The sequence below is a fragment of the Amphibalanus amphitrite genome, unplaced genomic scaffold (assembly GCF_019059575.1).
Source record: "Amphibalanus amphitrite isolate SeventyFive unplaced genomic scaffold, NRLGWU_Aamphi_draft 000419F_arrow, whole genome shotgun sequence".
Taxonomy (NCBI): Eukaryota; Metazoa; Arthropoda; class Thecostraca; order Balanomorpha; family Balanidae; genus Amphibalanus; species Amphibalanus amphitrite.
In genome coordinates this window covers 169,920-191,614 of record NW_024881913.1, presented here as the reverse complement: position 1 = coordinate 191,614, position 21,695 = coordinate 169,920, and the positions used below count along the sequence as shown (strand labels likewise).

Sequence of the window (21,695 nt, the reverse complement as noted above, 5' to 3'; positions counted from 1 at the left end):
CGACGGCCGGCGACGGCGCGCCGACGATGGTGGGAGAGCAATACTGAAAAGACTAGAAAATTCTGACATTCGATGATTTCCTCAAAATCTTTGTTTATACCATACCATTCTAAAGTATTAAAGTTGTATGCATTTTCATGCTGTTTAACCCTCGCCCGTATTGGTGTTTTTCCAGCCGCGAACGTATAAGGGGGGGGGGTCCGTTGGACCCCCCCCTTGCCGTTTCGCCCCTGATCGAGCTAGAGCTTCGCGGAAAAAACGAGCGTGTTGCTCGTGACGAGAGGAAGCCGATGATACCCAATTTTAAGGTCCTAGGTCATTGGTTGACCTTGCAGGTCAGGTCAATGACCCAAAAGTCGGGAAAATCGGGACCTGTTAGAACATCGTGAAGTGTGGCTGCTATGGGGTTTTTCGGGGTGCTGATCACGAATATCATGTTAGTTTTGATCACAGATGATGTCTTCATGCATTTAGGCCAGGTCGGGTCAGGTCAGGTCAGGTCAACCAGTAAGGGTATTCGTAGTAGGTGGCAACCGCCTCTAACAGCTTCGTAACATGTTACGAAGGCATCAAAACTACTTCGTAAATGTTCATATGGTTGCTAAATTCGAATTCAGCTCCAAAAACTGGTCATAGAAACATGTAAAACTCGAAAAAGTGAACCGAGGTCATCAAAGGTCAATGACCTGACCTGACCTTCAGGTGACCTTGACACCCACCCTAATGCATGGGGGCAACATCATATCACATGTTTGAACGCTTGAAACCACGAAAAAACTGCAAACGCGCGGCTAATGCGAGCCGACATACGCCGAATCGCGATTCCGGCCAAACAAGGTCTCGAAAAGTAGGTCACAGGTCAAAGGTCATTTGGGTCAGGGTCATGAAATTTTCAGGGTAGGTGTAAAATTGATGAACGCGAGGGTACTGAAAGTTTCGTCGCGATCGGCCGCTTTTTACGCGAGTTATTTGCGAAAAACCATGGGGGGGGGTCCGTTCGACCCCCCCCCCCCCCTATACGGGCGAGGGTTAATAAAATAACATTTATTTCATGCATAAGCACTCAACAGTTGAACAGCACTAGGAGCTCCACTGATTTCCGCGTTGTTCAAGGCCGCGTTCGAGGCGCGGGGTGTTGCTAGTGAGTTGCGGTGTGGTGGGAAAGGTTGGCAGATAAATTGAAGCGAAGCCGTGGATAAGTGTAGGTACTCAGTGTTCTTCTACTTGCCCTGCATCTGCATTGAAGTCACCAGGGCTGTGAGTGGACTGATCTGGATATTATTCCCCGTTTAAAATTTCGGTACCCGTCGCCCGTGCTGCTGTCGTGAAGCCATCAGAAAATTCATTATGGAGAAGTAAATTCATTGCCAAGTAAAAATTTGTGTATTTTTGAAAGACGCACCCAACGGTGTTATTTTCATGCGTCTATCTGCTCTCGCTTGCAAGAAAAGCGTCAATATCTGCAGGACTATTTTCTTTCCCGATGCGGATGCTTTCAACTACTACTTCTCCGCCCTCTGCCAACCGTCCTCGGTTGTCATGGTGACCAACCCCTACCGGGGCCGGCCGGCGCCTGAGACGCCGGTAGCCGGCTAAACCAACAATGCCGGCCGACCCTTCCCCCTGCCCCGGCGGCCCGCTCGGCGCGGCCGTCGCGCGGGCTGGCGCGCTCGCCGTGCGAGGGGACATTTCAGCCGACAGCTCACTGCTTCCGGCACTGGGGCGGGCCCCGGACGGGTCTCGCCGTGTAGTAGAGTAATGGCGGGAACTTTGTGGAAATCTAGTGGTGGAAGAAATGCTGTCGGTGGAAGATTCGGCCTTTGTTTCACCTCTGAGTTGACGCTTCTTTGATTAATTACGTAGAAGGGCGTAACAGTGGTGGTTGCACACAATGAGAATTTCGCCAAGTGCATTTAGTGGTTTATTGCGAAATATGTTTAATATATATCCGAATTAAAATTATCTTCTTATCGTGACTTGTGTGTCATAATGGAACACTATCATGACTGAAATTAATAGCAATTATGCCTCTCAACGGGAGGCAATTGCAGGGCACTTCAGGCGTATATAAAGAAGGTATGGGATTTAATACATCTTCATAGTCTCCAGTGAAATGCTCTTCGCAGTGAGATACTTAAAGTCCGAGAATATTATTGATGTTTATAACATGTCAAACTGCTTCAAGATGCGTGTTTTAAGGCCCCGACGATTTAGGACGTGTTTTATTATTGTTTATGATAATCACCTACCCATTGATCAGAAAACAAGGTTCGTAGGTGTTTATGATTTCTACTTGAAATGATAAACGCTTAGCGAACATTGATATGAATGTTCTTGAAGACCTAGTTATAGATTATAGCTAATAAGTTATAGTTAAGATCTTGAGTTATAGTTTGTGTGTTTATTGGCACTCATGTGAATGTAGGTATATTTGTTAGCCGGGCTTGAATTGGCCGTTGCGAGAGCACACCTTCCTGAGTTTTTTTTTTCTTGTGCACGATCTTCCTGCATAGCGCACAGTGTTTCCTTTGATATTTATATATCTGTTACAATTTGTATTTGATAGGAACATCAAAAGAGCTAGCAAGTAGCACAATAAACACACAAACAACCTTTTCGAACAATCATCGCTATGATATTCAAATTCTATGATAGCCCTCTCCTGCTAAGGGTCACTAGCCACATGCACACAGATCCCATTTAACCATTATTGACATAATCTTTCAACTGGTAACTCAGAGTGCATCCGTGCAATTAAACCACATATAAAGTTCTTAGCATATCATCTGATCTTTAACAGTCGATTCTAGTTTATGGATTACAAGGTGTGGACGGCATAACTGAACACTTACACCGGCCATTTAGCTTTTAACACAGCCGGCAAACCCTGAGGCACGACCAGACGGAAACACATTAACGAGGCCCGGCTCCAATAAGAGATCGGCGGTGGCCTCTGGCACGCATCAGTGGTGCTAATTGGTGGAATTTAGGGCCGTTCTGGGTAATGAGGTAGGGCGATGAGCCGGTGGGCCGCCGCCGCCGGTGGGGAGCTGCTCATCTGCCCGCTAAACGGGGCTCCCTCGGCCGACCACCGACACAGACACTCAGGAGGACCGGGGCCGGTGCAGGCCGCGAAGGGAAGGGAAGGGAAGGGAAGGGAAGGGAAGGGAAGGGAAGGGAAGGGAAGGGAAGGGAAGGGAAGGGAAGGGAAGGGAAGGGAAGGGATGGGAAGGGAAGGGAGGAGAAGGGAAGGACCGGGGAAACCGATTTAGGCTAGTGTGGATACTTCAATTATGTAATCCTTGTGTGCAGCGTTGGATTTACACTGATGTATTTCACAGAGGTGGTCTTTGCGGTTTGATGATGCGATTGAATACGCTTGTCTCATTAGCCTCGGCGTTTTTGCTGTTGTTTACCTGAAGCCTGGTATTGTTTATAGTTCCGTTAGCGTTTTTGTTTAAGGCGCGAGTTTTTCCCATGTGCGTCGTACGACCTCCAATAGCGTGCTCAATTAGGAAATACCAACAGCAAACTGATGGAAAAGATCCAGAACAGTTGAATTCAGCTGGAACTGCTGCTAAAAGTCATGGTATTTCAGACTGCAAGTAATGTGTTGCAAGGACAAATATGCATAACATGAATCTGGTTTTGTTTTGCTCCTTAAAGGTTAGATACAAGATAAGTTATCGCGAATAGATACAAAAGAGACTTTTGTAGACTCACCTCAAAACGTCTTGGTTTACTACGACTTCATGACTGCCATGTTTTCCAGGTAGTTTCTGCTCTTTCAGATGCCTCTTTATCTAGCTGTGATGTCAACTGACGGATATCTATATCGAAGTGTCTTTAATGGGCATGTCAGCTGACAGATGTCTCTGTCGTATATTTATGACATCAACTGACGATTGTCTCTGCCGCAGTGGAACGCGAGGGCATGCTGCCTCCGGCGGACCCGACATGCCCCGAGGCGTGGAACACGGCTAGTCAACAGAGCGACTCCATCAGGTTAGTAACGCTGCTACAGGGAATCTACAAAAAAAGAAAATATACCTATTTCACTTCATAACTCTGCCAAGATGGCCATTCATTTTAACACACACAAGTCTAAACTCCAGACAACCAATCATTAGCCAAATTCTTCCTGTGTAGACATTCTAGACTGGTGTCCAAACCTTATGTTCTCTCAGTATGACCTGCCCAGACAAACTGGACTCTTGTTCTGCACGTCTGGGCGGGCCTGCTCCGACCCAATCTCGTCCAGTGGGTGTGGTCGCCGGTCGGCCGCCGCTTCAGTCTACAGTCTCCAGTTAGAACACCAGGCAGGGAGGGGCGGCTCGTCCCAGTGCGGTGTTACCGCACCCCGTCCGATAATCGTCCCATTACGCCCCTCGAGCGGTGTCGCAGTGAGCACTGAGCGTGGTGAACACACGCCCCAGCGCACAGAGAGCCCCATTACGGCCGTGTAATGCCCTGTTATCCCGCGCCGGCCGGCCGGACAAGTCCGACGACACGTGGTTAAAAAGACATGGCACTGCCGGGCCGGCCGGGCCAGGCCGGGCGGGCGGGCGGGCGGTTTCGGCGGTAGGGCGGTTCCAGGGCGGTGGCCGGTGACGGAGGCGTAGGTGGTGGTGGCGGCGGTAGGGCGGTTTCAGGGCGGTGGCTGTGGCGGTGGTGGTAGGGTGGTTTGAGGGCGGTGCTGGTGACGATCCGGCAGCGGTGGTGGCAGCGGTAGGGCGTTTTCAGACGCTGGCGGCGGCGGTAGCATTGAAAGGGGACGGCTTCAAGGCGGTAGCGGTAACAAGGCGGATACAGCGGTGGTGGCGGCGGTAGGGCGGCTTCAGACGGTGGCGGTGGCGGTAGCGTTGAAAGGGGGCGGTTTCAGGGCGGCGGCTAAACACTGAGCAGGCGTGGGTCCTGGTGACTATGATAGCACCGATCGCCCTCAATAAAGCACGATTAGGTCACTACTCCCCGCACCTGTGATAGCGCGGGTGGGTCGGCTTGCGGCTAACTCTCGCACCGTGGCGGTACATCGGTGTGTGGTTTACGGCTTATTCACGCCCTCGAATGGTGCTCTCGCGGTCAGATGTGGAATCCGGCGGTAGCCGCTGTCTGGGGAGTCGGATATGGTGCGGGAGATGGCACTTCTCTGGGTGATCTAGGCTGGTATGAGTCGGCAAAGTCCGGTGAGTCATACAACGAAGGCCATCGGGAGCAGTTGCCTCTCACCCACCCACGCCAGTGCACTGGTGACGTCAAAATCTGACGTCACTTGCTGAAGTCACTCTGAGCTCATGCAAGGAGCTCAGACTGTCATCATGACTTTGGATTAATAATAATAATAATAATGCCATTTATTTCACACCATCATTGGTGCATACAGGAAGTTCCAGTGACAGCTAACACAATCATTACATCCATACATACACACACACACACACACACACACATCAAGATATTCATATTCAGAACGTTAAAATCAGTGCAAGCACGCACATCGATCAAGAGGAAGCTCGTCTCAGCTTCATATATTGTCTGTAATGACACTTCTCACATGAGCATGATATGTCGGATTTTGATTGACCATTCTTTTCAGACTACCTAAGAAAAGATTCAAAATGTCTGCACGAGAGGAGGAAGACAAGTCTAAGGCCATGATATCATATTCACGTCGGATGGCAAGATGCACCCTCGCTGCTATACCATTTTGTCCAATGTCACTGTCAAGCAAGCTCTTTATCAACACATTTTCACTACTGTGGAGTATTTTATAGAACAGAAGCTGTCTGCTTGCTACTAGCATAGGACAGGGGAGAATTCGAAAAGCTAGACAGAGAGGATGGTTCCTGAATGATTTCGGTAGTTTGACTATTTTCTTCACACATGAGTGATACGCCACACACAGTTCACGAAACACATTTTTTTTCTTTACATGGATCCCACAGCTCACACCCATACAGGTTCGCGCAGTAGGACTTAAACAGCTTTATCAGAATTTCTCTTTTAGCATGGCCTACCAACGCGCAAAGCATATTAGCACGATAGTATAGCGATCTCTTCAGCTTACGCATGTCGCTGCTATCATTCAGTTTGCTGTTAATCACATGCCCAAGATACTTAAACTCATCAACCCATGTTAGGTTGGTACCTGACAACCTCACAATTGGGGGTTGTGACATGGACAGATGCGAAGATGCACTTGGACGCTGGGGATTAAACACCATGCATACACTCTTCTTAGCATTGAATTGTATGTCCCTGGACACAGCGAACGATTCACATATTTTGACAAGCTCTTGTAAACCACCCCTTGATGGCGACAAGACAACAATATCGTCGGCATACGCCAGCACATTTACAGCACAGCCACCAACGTGACATCCTATGCCAGTAGATTGTAACATTTGAAGGAGATCGTCCAGGTATACATTGAACAATAATGGTGACAAGCATCCACCCTGGCGACCACCGTTTGCGACCGGAAATGAATAGGATGTGCTATTTGCCCATTTGACGCTCATCATCTGGGACCTGTACCAATGAGTTAACAGTTTCAGTTAGGCCCCCGTTGCCCGCGCCACTATCACCAAGCGTTCGCCTCAGTTGGCTGTCAGCGGCCGAAACCACTCGCGTCGGCTCGTTTGTAGGGTAGGACGGCCCCTAAAAAACGCACCGACGGAGTGATAACGACGAGGTATATGGTCGGGATTAAGGATATGCCGGAGATAACGACGAGGTATATGGTCGGGATTAAGGATATGCAGGTTTGACGAATCTCGAAGTCGCATCTATTAAATAGGTGAGGGTGGGTGGGAAACTTCTCGCCCACTCTCTGCTCCACTCGCCGTCCGTCGCAGTCGACGACTGCCGTTCGCGCCTCTCGGCTCTGATGCCAGCGGCGCGCCCGTTCCTACCCTCCCCTTCGCACCACCCCTAGTCAGGGTCTGCCCCGCGTCTGTCGGCGGGGTGATTTATCTGTCTCCGACCCCCGTCTCCCTTTGCTCCGGTCACGTTCAGTGGCGCCCGGGCAGGGTCCTAACCTTCCATAGCCGCGTCGCCGCTATGAGTTGATTAGGCCCCCGTTGCCCGCGCCACTATCACCAAGCGTTCGCCTCAGTTGGCTGTCAGCGGCCGAAACCACTCGCGTCGGCTCGTTTGTAGGGTAGGACGGCCCCTAAAAAACGCCAAATACACCCAATGGAATGTGCATGGGTTGCAGATTAGCCGAGGCGCCGGTGGCGGACCCGATGTGTGCAGGGGTTACAGTGCAGCCCAGGCGTCGGCGGCGGGCCCGATGTATGTGCATGAGTTGCAGAGTAGCTGAGGCGTCGGCGGCGGTCCTGATGTACTTACGTGCAAGGGTTGCAGCGTAGCCGAGGCGTCAGTGGCGGACCTGATGCGTGTGCGTGAGTTGCAGAGTAGCCGAGGCGTCGGCGGCGGACCTGATGCATGTGCGTGAGTTGCAGAGTAGCCGAGGCGTCGGCGGCGGACCTGATGCATGTGCAGTTGCAGAGTAGCCGAGGCGTCGGCGGCGGACCTGATGTATGTGCCGTTGCAGAGTAACCGAGGCGTCGGGGGCGGACCTGATGCATGTGTGTGAGTCGCAGAGTAGCCGAGGCGTCGGCGGCGGACCTCATGTACGTGCGAACATGGGTGGAGAATTGTTTTCAAAGTTGGTATGGCGCCAGTTGCTTGAAACAATACTATCGTGTTTTATTCTTATCAAACTGAAATCCTTAGATTTCGTAGCTTTACCCTGAAAAGTTGGTATGGCATTGCCATACCATCTTTTAAGTTGGTGTGGCGCGTGCCATGCCTGCCATACCCTATTCTCGACCCATGCCGGTGCAGAGTTTATGGGGTGGCTGAGGCTATACGACGGCGGGCCTGATGTGTGTGCATGAGTAACAGAGGAGCCGAGGCGTCGGCGGCGGACCTGATGCATGTGCATGAGTTGCAGAGTAGCCGAGGCGTCGGCGGCGGACCTGATGTATGTGCGTGATTTGCAGAGTAGCCGAGGCGTCGGCGGCGGACCTGATGTGTGTGCGTGATTTGCAGAGTGGCCGGGGCGTCGTCGGCGAACCTGATGTGTGTGCGTGGGTTGCAGAGTAGCCGAGGCGTCGGTGGCGGACCTGATGTATGTGCAGTGCAGAGTAGTGATGTCAACTACGGAAAATCGGAATACCGATACCAAACCAAGTACCAACCTAGGGTGCATTATACCAACAAATTACCGAACACATTAGGAATCAAATACCAAGTACCGAGTTGGTATCAGTATGGTATCGGTATACCGAAAAGTTGTATCCGAGGACATCTCTACTGCAGAGTAGCCGAGGCGTCGGCGGCGGACCTGATGCATGTGGGTGCCGAGGCGTCGGCGGCGGACCTGATGTATGTGCGGCGCAGAGTAGGACGTCGACTACGGAAAATCGGAATACCGATACCAAACCAAGTACCAACCTTGGGTGCATTATACCAACAAAATACCGAACACATTAGGAATCAAATAGCAAGTACCGAGTTGGTATCAGTATGGTATCGGTATACCGAAAAGTTGTATCCGAGGACATCTCTACTGCAGAGTAGCCGAGGCGTCGGCGGCGGACCTGATGCATGTGGGTGCCGAGGCGTCGGCGGCGGACCTGATGTATGTGCGGTGCAGAGTAGGACGTCGACTACGGAAAATCGGAATACCGATACAAAACCAAGTACCAACCTAGGGTGCATTATACCAACAAAATACCGAACACATTAGGAATCAAATAGCAAGTACCGAGTTGGTATCAGTATGGTATCGGTATACCGAAAAGTTGTATCCGAGGACATCTCTACTGCAGAGTAGCCGAGGCGTCGGCGGCGGACCTGATGCATGTGCGTGCCGAGGCGTCGGCGGCGGACCTGATGCATGTGCGTGCCGAGGCGTCGGCGGCGGACCTGATGCATGTGCGTGCCGAGGCGTCGGCGGCGGACCTGATGCATGTGCATGAGTATGTATGTGCGTGAGTTGCAGAGTAGCCGAGGCGTCGGCAGCGGGCTTGATGTATGTGCAGTGCGGAGTAGCCGGGGCGTCGGACGCATTGCAGTTGCAGAGTAGCCGAGGGGTCGGCGGCGGACCTGATGTGTGTGCATGAGTTGCAGGGTGGCCGGAACCAGGTGTTTTGTGTGTATCGCGTCGCAGGTTGGGGTGCCGCGTTGCACGACCCTTCAAAGCGTGCCTACCAGGCTCCCCGATTTCCTTTACGATTGTGTGTGCGCTTAATATGCCTCTGAATAGATGCGCGTCAGTCGCCGGGGAACCATCCTCATGGTGGCGTCGCGTCAGTCGCCGGGCAACCATCCTCGTGGTGTCGCCGCCAAGGAACCGCACTCCGCTGTACGTACCCCCGAGCCGTGCTCGATACGCCTCACCTGCCGTGCCGGCGTTAGTGTGCCTGACCATAGAATCCTTGTAGCCGTTGGTACTCCCCACAGCTTCCCTGCTCCCGTCTCGCTCGCTCTCCGCTCCGCTCGCCGGCGGCCATGTCGGCGTTAAGGAGTGCGTGATCGGATAATCCTCGTAGCCGTTGGCACTCCGCACGGATTCCTTAGCTCACTTCTCGCCCACTCTCTGCTCCACTCGCCGTCCGTCGCAGTCGACGACTGCCGTTCGCGCCTCTCGGCTCTGATGCCAGCGGCGCGCCCGTTCCTACCCTCCCCTTCGCACCACCCCTAGTCAGGGTCTGCCCCGCGTCTGTCGGCGGGGTGATTTATCTGTCTCCGACCCCCGTCTCCCTTTGCTCCGGTCACGTTCAGTGGCGCCCGGGCAGGGTCCTAACCTTCCATAGCCGCGTCGCCGCTATGAGTTGAATATGGTAACGGAACACCCCTTTCTTGGAGTATTTGAAAGAGCTTAGCGTGATTCACTCTATCGAATGCTTTGCTTGCATCAAGGAAGCAGGCGTACACTGGGCTTCCTTGTCTAGTGTAATAGTGAACTGTTTCTTTAAGAACATATGTAGCATGCGTTGTTGAATGATTAGACTTAAATCCAAATTGCGCATCATTTGTTCTTAATAGCGGTAGAAGCCTGTCAACCAGATTAAGTTCCAAGACTTTTGATAAAGTTGTGGATAAAGCGATTGCCCTATAGTTCGATTTATCATCAAGTGCACCACTTTTATCCTTAATTAATGGCGTCAACAGTGAATAAATGAGATCATCAGGGACGTTTCCATGGTTCAGTACTAGGGTTACCCGCGTGCTCCGCAACGCGAAGAAGGGTTATTTTTGACCCGTGGGTATTGGGTTGGTCTGTGTCGATTGGTTGGCATCCATTTCGTTCGATTGCTTTTCGACGGCCAAGCATTTTGTAGTAAAACAAAAAAGATACATCGCATCGAGGTGCCCGTGTCGTATTATCATGCGTTCTACTTTAGAATGATTCGAAAACTGGCGTGAAGTCTTTTGAGGGCCATCGATGAATTTCGCTAAAAATGACAATGTAATGGTTTGGAACATTTACATTTTTAAGGATACTGTTGCTAATCATGCAAAAATGAAGAGTGAATATTGGACAGAATTGAATGCTCTATCCAATGGTACCATATTCAATTGCCAAAGGTATCAGGTTACGCAGCAAACTCCGTGTGATTAATAAAGTGGCACAAAATTGACAAACACCATTTTCTCCTGTGATTTGCACCACCTTGATTTGGATCAATCAGCTTTTCACAATTTTTATATGAGAGGCGGTACCTTTCTCTTGCAAATAGGCGTTGATTCAACTCGCTCCATTTAACGGTCACCTAAAAATAAAATTAATTCCAAAATCCCTCAAAAACTGCAATTTTTCAAATAAAAGTGCCCTCTCCGGTGCACGTGGCGCGTGCTATCCTCTGCATTGCACACCATTCAATAGCCCGTTCAATTCTGTACACGATGCTGTTTTCCCCGTGCCGGTCGGACCCCTGGTCACCAAGATATTGCACGGGAACTGGACCCGTGTCGGCCAAAATTAGCCGTTTTCGCCCGATTTCGCACGCCGATTTATACATGTAAAGTCTATGACGCGAATTTGCACTTTTTGAGCACGCGCCACGCGCTCCCTATCAATCCGATCGAGCTGAGACCCCTCAAAGGCACGTCGCGCATCCTTGATCTATAAGTTGTGCAAATTTCACCGGGCTAGGTGCAACGGTCTGGCCTGTAGTCCACGCAAAGCACCACCAAGTCGGGACCTCGGTAACGGACAGACGCACCCTCCTCAAATAGTAATATAGACAAGCGGCTGCGCCACTTGCTTTGCTGCGTGGTCATAAAATGCGGCACCAGCCAATTTGCTTTCGAATGGTGTTCGATTCAAATCGATGTGTCGCCTAGAAGCATAGATATGGACGGAAGTGTGAAGAGAATTTAAAAAAGAACTGTTCTGAGGGCTTCATTGGCTGAAAGTTGGGTGATACGGGGTCAAGACGGGTCAAAGGGGTCAGCCTCGGTCACTTTGGGTCAGGCCAGGTCACATAGGTCACCTCTCGTCCGCTGGGATCAGCCCGGGCCACTGTTCTGCTTTTGCCTCCACCCCTAACCATACCCCTACCCCTACCCCTACCACTACCCCTACCACTACCCCTACCCCTACCCCTACCCCTACCCCTACCCCTACCACTACCCCTACCACTACCCCTACCACTACCCCTACCCCTACCCCTACCCCTACCCCTACCCCTACCACTACATCTACCCCTACCACTACTACTACCCATACTCCTACCCCTACCATTACCCCTACCCCTACTACTACTCCTACCACTTACCCCTACCCCTGCTAACACCGCTGGGTCATGTCAGGTCACAGAATAATTCGTGCCATTCCATTGCCCTTATTCAATTTTGTCGGAAATGGCGCTTTGTGGCAAATGTGGCGCATTGCGGCAAATGCGGCGAATCTGTACCTGTTGTTTGAGCATGCACCCTTGCACCAAATTGTACCCTTATCGGGCCATATTTGACAAAACTGTGCGAACTGCGGCAAAAATGGCGCCCTGTGACCAATGTGACGCATTGCGGCAAACGCGGTTCATTTGTACAATCTTATCACAAACTGTACCCATTTAGCAACAATCAACACATTTTTTCGCCACCATTTATCAAAATCAATAATTTCACCATCCTTCAATGCGAGGCACCCGCCACCGATCGGCATGCATTTAGTCCACAAAGTTTGTCGACCCCGGCTCTCAATGAAGATATACGAACCGATCAAAATTTCATTTGCGCTTTTCCAGCGCGCCCCACGCGCGAACCGTGCACCCCAGCGAGCCGAAACCTAGAAAAGGCGCTGACCCGTTCTGTCACCTATAAGGTGTGCAAATTTCAACCCCCTACGATATACCGTCTGCCCTGTAGGCCGGCTAAATTGAACCCACTACACGGCGTGGCGGACAGACAGACTTACAGACAGATGGATCCTGTTCAAATAGTAAGATACTGATGCTGTTAAATATGGAGACTATGACATATAAGTTATCAGCTTCAAGATAACGCAGATGTTCACTGTACATCTGATCCCAGCCTGCAGCTTTTCCACCTTTCATTTTGGCTATAGCACTCGACACTTCCTCCCTGGTAATGGGGAGAACATCAGGCAGCCGATCATTGATGATATGGTTGATAATTGCTTGACCACTGCTGCAGCTATCGTCATTTAGAACAGTTTTGAAATGATCGGCCCACATATTGGCTACGTTCGCAGCTCCTGTGACACCCCCAAAGCTAGGTGGAAAGGAGCTTTGACCACCAAGCATCTGTCTCACGTGTACCCAGAATTGATTATGCTCTCTGTTCAACAAAGACAAAGCAAGCTTATTTACATTGAAGATATCTCTTTCTCTCCTACATCTCCGCAAAGCATATTTGAAAGCCAGCCTTGATTCCCTCATTTGAGCTGACAGAGGACCGTCTCTGGGAGAGCCAGCAGACCTCCAACGAAAAAAAGAATTACGAGCTGTATCGTGCTTGATTTTCACAGTCTCATTCCATTTTGGAAAAGGCCTGGCGTGCTTTTGGTGAACTTGCTTAGAACCAAAGCATTGCTGGCCGCTCAAAACGACAGCTTCAGTGAACGCCTTGCAGCAATGGGATAGTTTATGAATATGGGAATCATCCCTACAATCCCCAACGCAAGTGCCAGTGAGATCATCAACTTCAGCACAGAACGTTCTCAACTTTAGACATACTGACTGATTATAAAGTTGAACTTGTTCTACATTTACAGATCTCCAACAATTTTTCGATAGGAGGGAACCTCTGGGGCCAAAGTGACAAGCTCAACGCTCTGAAAGTTAAATTCAACCACCAGAGGCATATGATCTGTGAAACAAACGTCATACTTCACCAATATGTTGTGGACATTATCATGCAGGCTGGGACTACAAATGCAATGATCGAGCCAGGATACAGTTCCATGGCAGCACTGACATAGGTGAATGTATTCCCCGATAAACCCAAATTTTAACGTCAGAAACGACAAGTTCATTTTCCTCACAAAACTCCATCAGTTCACCAAAAAAACGAGAGCCATAACTGTTGGCATTGAAATCACCTATGATACCAATGTGACTTGTTCTGGAGCGCGCAACATCAATATTGTAAGCTAACTGTCCCAATGACATGCAAAACTGGTCATGACTTTCTGAGTCTCTGTAATCAGTTGGTAAATACACATTGAAAAGACATACGGCGCCAATGGTTGTGGCAATATTAATCTCCATGATGCGATCATTTATCACCTTAACCCGTATACTAGATTGCAATGACTTTTTCCATAAGATTGCCACCCCACCAAACGGTCTGCCAGCTAAGAGAGCAGTAGATGAGTCAATAGCAGAAACACCCATACCAAGAAAATCTTGGTGAATGTTGTTCAACATGAAAAGTTCAAATTTAGACAGCCACGTCTCTTGTAAGAAAACTAAATCATTCATAGAACAAAGTTCAGCTACATCGGAAAGGGAATTTTTCAATGAATTACAATTGAAGGAGCAGGCTTTGATCATGTAGTAGTCCTAAGAACTGCAGTATGTACCTTCATCGGCCACATGCCACCATGTTGCCCACGCTCGTGCTGCGGGACAGAGGACTCAAGTTGGTACGTTTCCTAGACAAACCGCTCATATTTCTGTTCCCCTGTGTCCCCCTCGGCTGAAAGAATCGCTTGACAGAAACATGTTTGGGCCATTTCTCGGAGAGAAGCACTAACCTGGCTGTGTCAGCAGGGACGGACACCTTATACCCTCTGTAACCGTAGGCTGCAGCACAGTGGGGAATCTCTTCCACTGCTGCCTTCCCAGCACCCTGTAGAATCCAATTGACGTGCGTTTCAACGGCGTCACTGGTCGTGGAAGAATCCAGGCGCCCCACAAAAAGGTCCAGCGTCTTTGGAGGAGGCGCGACACCTCTTAGCAGGGTGGAAGAGCCGGTTCCTTTCACCTCCATCTTCTGACGGCTGCTCTTTCTCCTTGTCCCTGTCACTGTAGTGAATCCCTCGTCGTCAGTAGTATGGTTCTGCGGCCGCTGCTGTTCCTGTTGCGCAGGTGCCGTGCGCAGCGGCAACGGCACTGACTCTGAAGGCAACCGCTGGTTTGACGGCTGGTGCAGTGGCTGACTCGGGTGCTGCTGTCTCGATTTCATCTGCGGTAGAGCCTTCTGTTGTTGCTCACTTCCCTGCCTCTGATGATATTCGGTTCCAGAGGATGGTATATCCAATTGCTTCGGCACAGTGGCTGCAACTGCGGCCCATGTGCTTGAAGAGTCGGACTTTGACTGGACTTGACTGGATTTTGAGACTTCATCTTGAATGGTTTGTAAAGCAGATTTCATTTCCTTCATGTCAGTCTGCATCTGGCTGAATTGACTAAGTAGAACTGTGACATCAAGGTTCTCTGGTGTTGAGTGAGGGATATTTCTCAGATCAATGGCATAAAACTTGGGCAAAGCCGTGCCCTCTCTGTCACAAACTTGCACTGCCTTGATGATGTCTTCACAGTCTGCCCTTGCTTTCGAGCTAGTACCTGAATTCTTCCGTTTGATGTTACGCAGGTCCCTGCGCTCTCCGTGGTGTACATTGATGACCGAATCCCACAGAAGGTCTTTCGCCTCTTGGATCTTATCAGCATCATAGAAGTCAACACATGCCTTTACTATCAGGTCAAAAGGCATGATATCGAGCTTATTCATCACAAAACAAAGAAATTCATTGTGAATGAATCCCTCAGACGTATCTGGCGCACAGTGCGTCATTTTGCAATTTTTGTCAAAGCTTACTGGAGAGGAGTGTAACTTCTTTCACAGTCAAAACCTACCTCTGATCTCGTAGAATCGCCAGTTAAACATTTTGAGAACAACTCTAACCGTCTAGTCAAACCGTCTAACCGTCCATAATAGTCAACAAGCATCAATCAACCAATGAGCCAAATTGAACTCCTCACCAACAGCGACACTGCTAGGTTTCCTCTGGTTTCATTGCCGAGTGTGTTTCAGTTTCTAGCTCACAACTCATTTTCACGCGAAATCGTCAGCCGTGTCCCAGCCTTAAACAGATTAGGACAATTTTCGCGCAACTCTGACATAATCCAGGAGTCCAGTCCAAAATACATAACGGCACTGCAAGTGAGAAACAGATAAAGCAGGCCACTTCATGGTAGTACAAACAAGTCGCCGTCTTCGGCAAACTGCTGTCTGGGAAGCAAGCATCCGTATTCCGTACATACTCGGAAGTGTTCGGGGCACTCACTTCGCGAAGACACTCGGGAAACGCTCAGCTGGCGACGGGCCGGGTCTGAGTGTCACCGTTCCACCCGGCCTGCTTTGATCTGACCGGTTGGGCGCCACCCTCGACGCTTGAGGACAGGTCTGTCGACTCAGAGTCGTTTCTGGATAACGGTTAACCGCTCCGCTGGCTGTGCTTAACTCGTGAGGCGTTCATTTGGCTGACTTTTATGAGGTCTGGCCTTGCCCAACCGAGCTGAGGACGCGAGTTATCGGTAAATGTAAACTGGTAGCGTTATTTCCGAAGTATTTCGTGCATTGGCTGTGGGTTTTTGGGTAGATATGTGATAGGTTGCATGCACGATAATTAGAGTATTTCTACAATTATTGGCCGAAACATCTCATTCGTGGAGCACCGGGCAGTGTTTAGCCAAGTAATTTTATTGCATTTTTATCTTTCTTTATGCTCTTTTCAATACTTACTACAAAATGCACCTGTGATCTGATATGCCTACATGTTTTGATCATCACACATTTCAAGAATCAAAGAGCCTATTAGGCTTTCAACTTACAACCATTAACAGAGACATCAATGCGTTTCAGGCAAGTTTGGATCACGCTCACCTGCCCGAAGCATTCGAGTAATGTCGCACGGGCTGCCAAGCTACATTCCTGATTCACAGAGGTGTGCCCGATGTGCAAATTCAGTGTTATCGAGCCTACGGACATCAAAATGAAGAGTTTTAATGGATAGCTTAGAACGGAAGCTTAAGACATAATTGGGGCAAAATAATTCCTAACGCACATCATTACCTACGACACTTCAAGCCATCAGTCGTAAACGAATAACAGACTTTGGACCAAACCCCACTGTTTCGGTAGTAGCGTGCAGCTGTTCACTATTAACATGCGTCTTTTGCATGTCATTTTGACGTCTAGCCACTTTTTGTAGAATATTTGTTCATTTCCTGAATGCCGGTATATTTTAGGGACCCAACGTCTGATCCTGACTAAACTGTCTACCGAGTAAGTTAAATCGGTTTAACTTCTTCGTGCTTTATAGAGAATACTCATACTAACTACATCGTGTCCACTGGTAGATCCATTTTTCTTGCTACGGAACACGCGGTTTTAAACGTATTATATTTTTTTCATACATATGCATGCTTCACTGAACGAACGCTGACCAGTGACCATTCCACCTTGTGAGGGCGGACAATTTCAGGGAAACATGTCTTTTACATAAGCTGAGGACCAATTCTTCAAAATCACTTCGCAATGCTTTGTCCAAGCTATCACAATGGCGGTAGTTTCATCTCTGCAGTATCCTATGGTGACACCCTATCAGCGTTTTTCTCTAACCAAACCATCCCGTTGGAATTCAGTAATGAGAAATGGTGGACATCAGCCCCATCCCCTCCTAATTGTGTGCAGTCACTAGCGTAGCGGCGAGGGGAACCGTTCAGACAAATTACTATCCAATGCTGAAGCCATGACACAAATTATCCAATCCGCACGATGCTCTTAATGTGTCAAAATCGTGACGCAAAAACACGGCCCAATTACACGGTTTTTGATTTCGCGATGTTTTGATCCAATTAGGTCGGCATAAAAAGTGGACGTCTCTAGTCCAGAGCTGTTAGCTTGTCATGACCTTTGAACCGCTTTGACATGGCAGATCAGAATCTAATTTTATCGCTGCGCACGCGATGGCGAGCGGTACGATTCAGGAGACGGTGCAGCGTCTCGGCTCTGCGAGGCGTGGCCTCATTCCTGCATGGGCCAAGGAATAGTGATTAGCTGATTACAACACATACACTTTGATACGCTAAGCAAGGAACACTCTTGAATGTTTGACATGTAAGACAACCGTTCACCGCCGCTGAGAACCACATTCAATAGAAGAGCACTTGTTCCTTTTCTCTGCTGGTATATTTTGCAGCAGAGTTTCTGCGCTGGTAAGACGTTTAATAAATAGCCCAACACTCTTCACTCGAAAGCCGCAGAAATTAATTAGCATTCAAGTGTAATACATTATTCCCAGAGCAGAGTATCTATAGGTCTATTACCCGGCGCACATTATGTTGAGATCATCCCAATGAATCACTGAACGGTGTCTGCTCTTTATGCATGTGCCCGTCGCCGACCCAGCACCCCTGTGGGCTCCGTATCGCCACCTCTCCCTTCTCCGGACCACCCTCTAACACTCTGTCCGTATCCTCCAGCTACGATGGCCACAAGTCGACCAAGGGCGCCAGCAAGATGCGCCGCGACCTCATCAACAGTGAGATCGCGGTGCTGCGCGACCTGCTGCCGCTGCCCGCCAGCACCCGACAGCGGCTCTCGCAGCTGCAGCTGATGGCGCTCGTCTGCGTCTACCTGAGAAAGGCCAACTACTTCCAGCAAGGTGAGAACGCAGGAGGATTGGGAGGATGGTGGGCAGAGGAGGAAAGGGGGCTTATGGTGAGAAAGAGGACAGGGGTGTGGAGAGAGTAGACAGTGAACACTGAACAATGTAGCTGGAAGATGGTCACAAGAGCAGAGAATCTTTCGAAAGAAAGACGAGGCGAAGGGGAATAGAAGATGGATAACATAAGGCAAATATGGAAACAGAATGGAGGTCGTACAGAAACGGGAGAGCGGCAAAGAAAAGCTGAGGGGAGGACAAAAACAAAAAGAGAGATAGGGAGAGGGAACGCCAAGGAAACCTTATTGTTATGAATATCTTTTTTAAAGGAAATATTGTCAATTATTAGGCCATGTTTCATATGAGTAATTACAGGCATTTTAATCGTAAAGCAGATGTCTCAAATAGTTTGATATTTCTCAGACAGCCCGTTGATGCGAGGTGTCTATTATTTTTGAAGGGACGATCGTCATTTCTTAATCAGTGACTTCAGTGGCTTGTCGATAAGCGTCACATCTCGTAGCCAGTCATCGGCTAGTCGTGATAATTCAAATTGGCTACGATAGCACGACTACATATAAGAAGTTCATGCTTTTTGTCAGAATAGAATGGGACGCCCTTGCACACAGCCTTCACATCGGATCCTGGTATGTTACAGTAGCCGAGTTCTGGTGAATCGGGGAAGCTAATTATAACGCTGCCCGTGCCTCAGCAGATTATCTGATTTGGCCATGCTACTAGAAACGCACCGCCCGATTTCGCTGAATGATTTGAGCAGGATAGATTGCACCGTTTATGCTTAAAAACGAAATTAGTTAAACTCAGCTATATAATATTCTCTTTGAAACGGTCGCTTTCCCTGAAGAGTACTTCTTGGGATGTTGTCATTAAATACTGTAAGTGGATAATGTTTACGGATTTGCTGTTTATGTTTCCCTCAGCGGGGCGGCGTGTGCTGCATTACTTTCCTTTAATTTCATGGCTTAGAAACATCAAACGCTGAGGGCCGATGCGAAGATGTTCCATGTAATGGGGTCACATCTCCCCAGCTATAATCGAGGCAGCGTTGTAATCTGTGTCGCAACCGGTCCTCTAACCCCAATTAATTAGCGTCTGATAACGAATAGCGGCCCACAACCAGCGGTTATGCAACATTGGACCATCTATACACACACCGTGAGCACTTTAATCTAGGTTTCCCAAGTGCAAAAACCAGATGAGATTGAAAGTTGATTATTTAAAACCTTTCCAGGGCGGATCTGCTTGTCGGGACCTGCAATTACCAATTAGTCGGCCGTCTAGAAGCGCTGCGCTCATGAGAGATTGCGATAGCTGGGTGCGAATGGCTGCGAACAACCCTGGTCGATGGTCGAAGTACCGCCTCGACCGACCACCGCCGAACTCCAATTCGAGTGGTTCGCGCGGTTAATTTACTTTCCACCGGTTTGAGAGCAGGCATAAATTCAACTGTGGCGTTACAGTTATTACGTCACACGTACTCGTAGGTATGAGGGCTCGGTTTAGTCAACTGGCTGGCTGGCCGCTCCCAAAGTGTTCCGCATTCTCAGCCAGCCCCGGAGGCTTACAACGTCCGGCCAGTCCAGCGCCGTTATCGCCAACTGAGTAGCACAATCTGCTTAAATTACCGTAAACATGCTGCTGAAATGTCGGTGCATGATGCATTGTTGCCACGCAAAACTGGCATGCATGCTCAGGATTCAAGGAGATGAGATGAATAAGGCAGAGCATGTATGCATACGATAAAAGACCAACAGGCGAGAGGTTAATCATGCTTGAAGGAAGAACGGAAAACATAACAGGCTGAAACATTTTTATGCTTGAAAACATCACGCTATAGAACGTTAGATATTATATAACCCACTAGCCCCAGTATTAGTTATTTAATTACACGCCTATCTGCGCATGGACAGCCTTCACCTCTGATGAACCACATCAGTCTATGGGCGCTGAGCCGGTTTGTTCCCGCGCTGCAGGCTGGACCGCTCTGGCGCCGTCTCCCGCCGTTTCCGGCTGCGTTTTTGCGCGCGCCGCCCGCTCGCCAGTGCATGCTGAGAGACCGTGCGAACTTTGAGCTGGACCGACACCGGGAATGACCTGAGTCCATCTGTCAGACGGACAGACTGGCATACAGACTGACAGAGACTGACAGACTGATATAACTGACAGAATGGTAGGTTATTCAGACTGGCAATGGGAGACTGCGTCAGACTTACAGACTGAGAAAATGACAGACTGGTACATTGGCAGACTGAGAGACTGAGGTAATAACTGACGGACTGCAAAATGAGAGACTGACAGACTCTCCGACAGGCGGACCACCAGGCTAAACATGGAGAAGGCTGTCTGTTGAATTTGATCCAGGTATGCGATTGTGTGGATCAACTATGTATGTAGAATTAGATTAACGTAACACTACTTCGCTTGAACGTTTGTCACGGTGGATTTTATAGTGCCCGTTAGGTGGTCAAAAGAATTACTGATTATGAATGAAGTTCGCGTTTATGGCACGTTCGTGGTTGGGCAAAGAGCTTGAGGGATCGTAAGAGTTAGGAGATGGTAAACGGTCAGGGCATTTTTACAGGGCCTTCGCTCTGACCGCTGTGAAGATATATCATGCAACGCAAAAGTACCGCACGAAATTGATATATCACACGTCATTTGCAGTTAAATGTCATCTATCTAAGATGAATCAAATCACGAGCCTACATCTACCGCAGCGAAGGGGCTTTTAAATGCTACTTAGACCATTTTTAGAGTCTGTGGGAAGCAGGGTGCGGGTGCGGTGGTGCTCAGCTGGGTTCATCTGCGACCCCAAACGGTGCGTGGTTGCGCGCGCGGTGGGCCAGCCAACCGTAACTGACAGAGGTGAGATGTGAAGGGCGGTAAACGGTCCCTGGTCGGCCCAGCTAGGGGGTGGCGGGGTGGTTGTGGATTGCGTCGAATCCAGCCGGTTCCGTCTTTTTTAATGTGCATCATTTGTTATTAGCTGATAATCGAATGGGAACTGGTAGCTACTAGATGCAGGCAATTGAAGATAAGTACGATATCAATGCGATTAAAATTTAACTGACAGCCTGAGTCACATCGACATCTATTCAACATGTAGGTATGCATGTGTAACATATTCGCACCCACATTTTATACACGCATCACTAAGCAGTGGTGAATAACACGTTTAATTGGCAGACAGGGTAAACTCACTCGAGCCTACACAGCGCTAGGGCGGGCGGTGCCGTGTAAGCAGTGTTTACCCGGGATTACGACCGTTCCGACACCGTGCGTACACCGATTCTCGAGGCGCGCAACGTCCGGACTGGGACGCGAGCGCCGCGCCCGCCGATCGTCCGCTGATAGCGGCAGTCGATAATGTCCATGCCAGGTCTGCAGACGAGCCGGACTCGAAAACCGGTCCACCTAGAGCTCTGGATGACCGCGGCTCCGAGCGCCGCCCGCCGAGATCGTCTGGCCATATCGCACTGCCCTGCCCCGCGGCGGCGGCGGCGGCGGAGGGGGCGGGGCG

At 49.5% G+C, this 21,695-nt stretch overlaps 1 protein-coding gene across 1 annotated transcript in view; it reads left to right on the top strand.

Moving 5' to 3' along the window:
- The window catches only part of LOC122391048 (neuronal PAS domain-containing protein 4-like), an 83,421-nt gene that overhangs the window by 5,886 nt on the left and 55,840 nt on the right, over window positions 1-21,695 (top strand). The window contains exons 2-3 of the mRNA XM_043384580.1: window positions 3,921-4,005; window positions 17,973-18,154. Coding sequence (XP_043240515.1) covers window positions 3,935-4,005; window positions 17,973-18,154 — 253 coding nt within the window. The 5' untranslated portion in view covers window positions 3,921-3,934. The remainder of the gene's footprint in view (window positions 1-3,920; window positions 4,006-17,972; window positions 18,155-21,695) is intronic.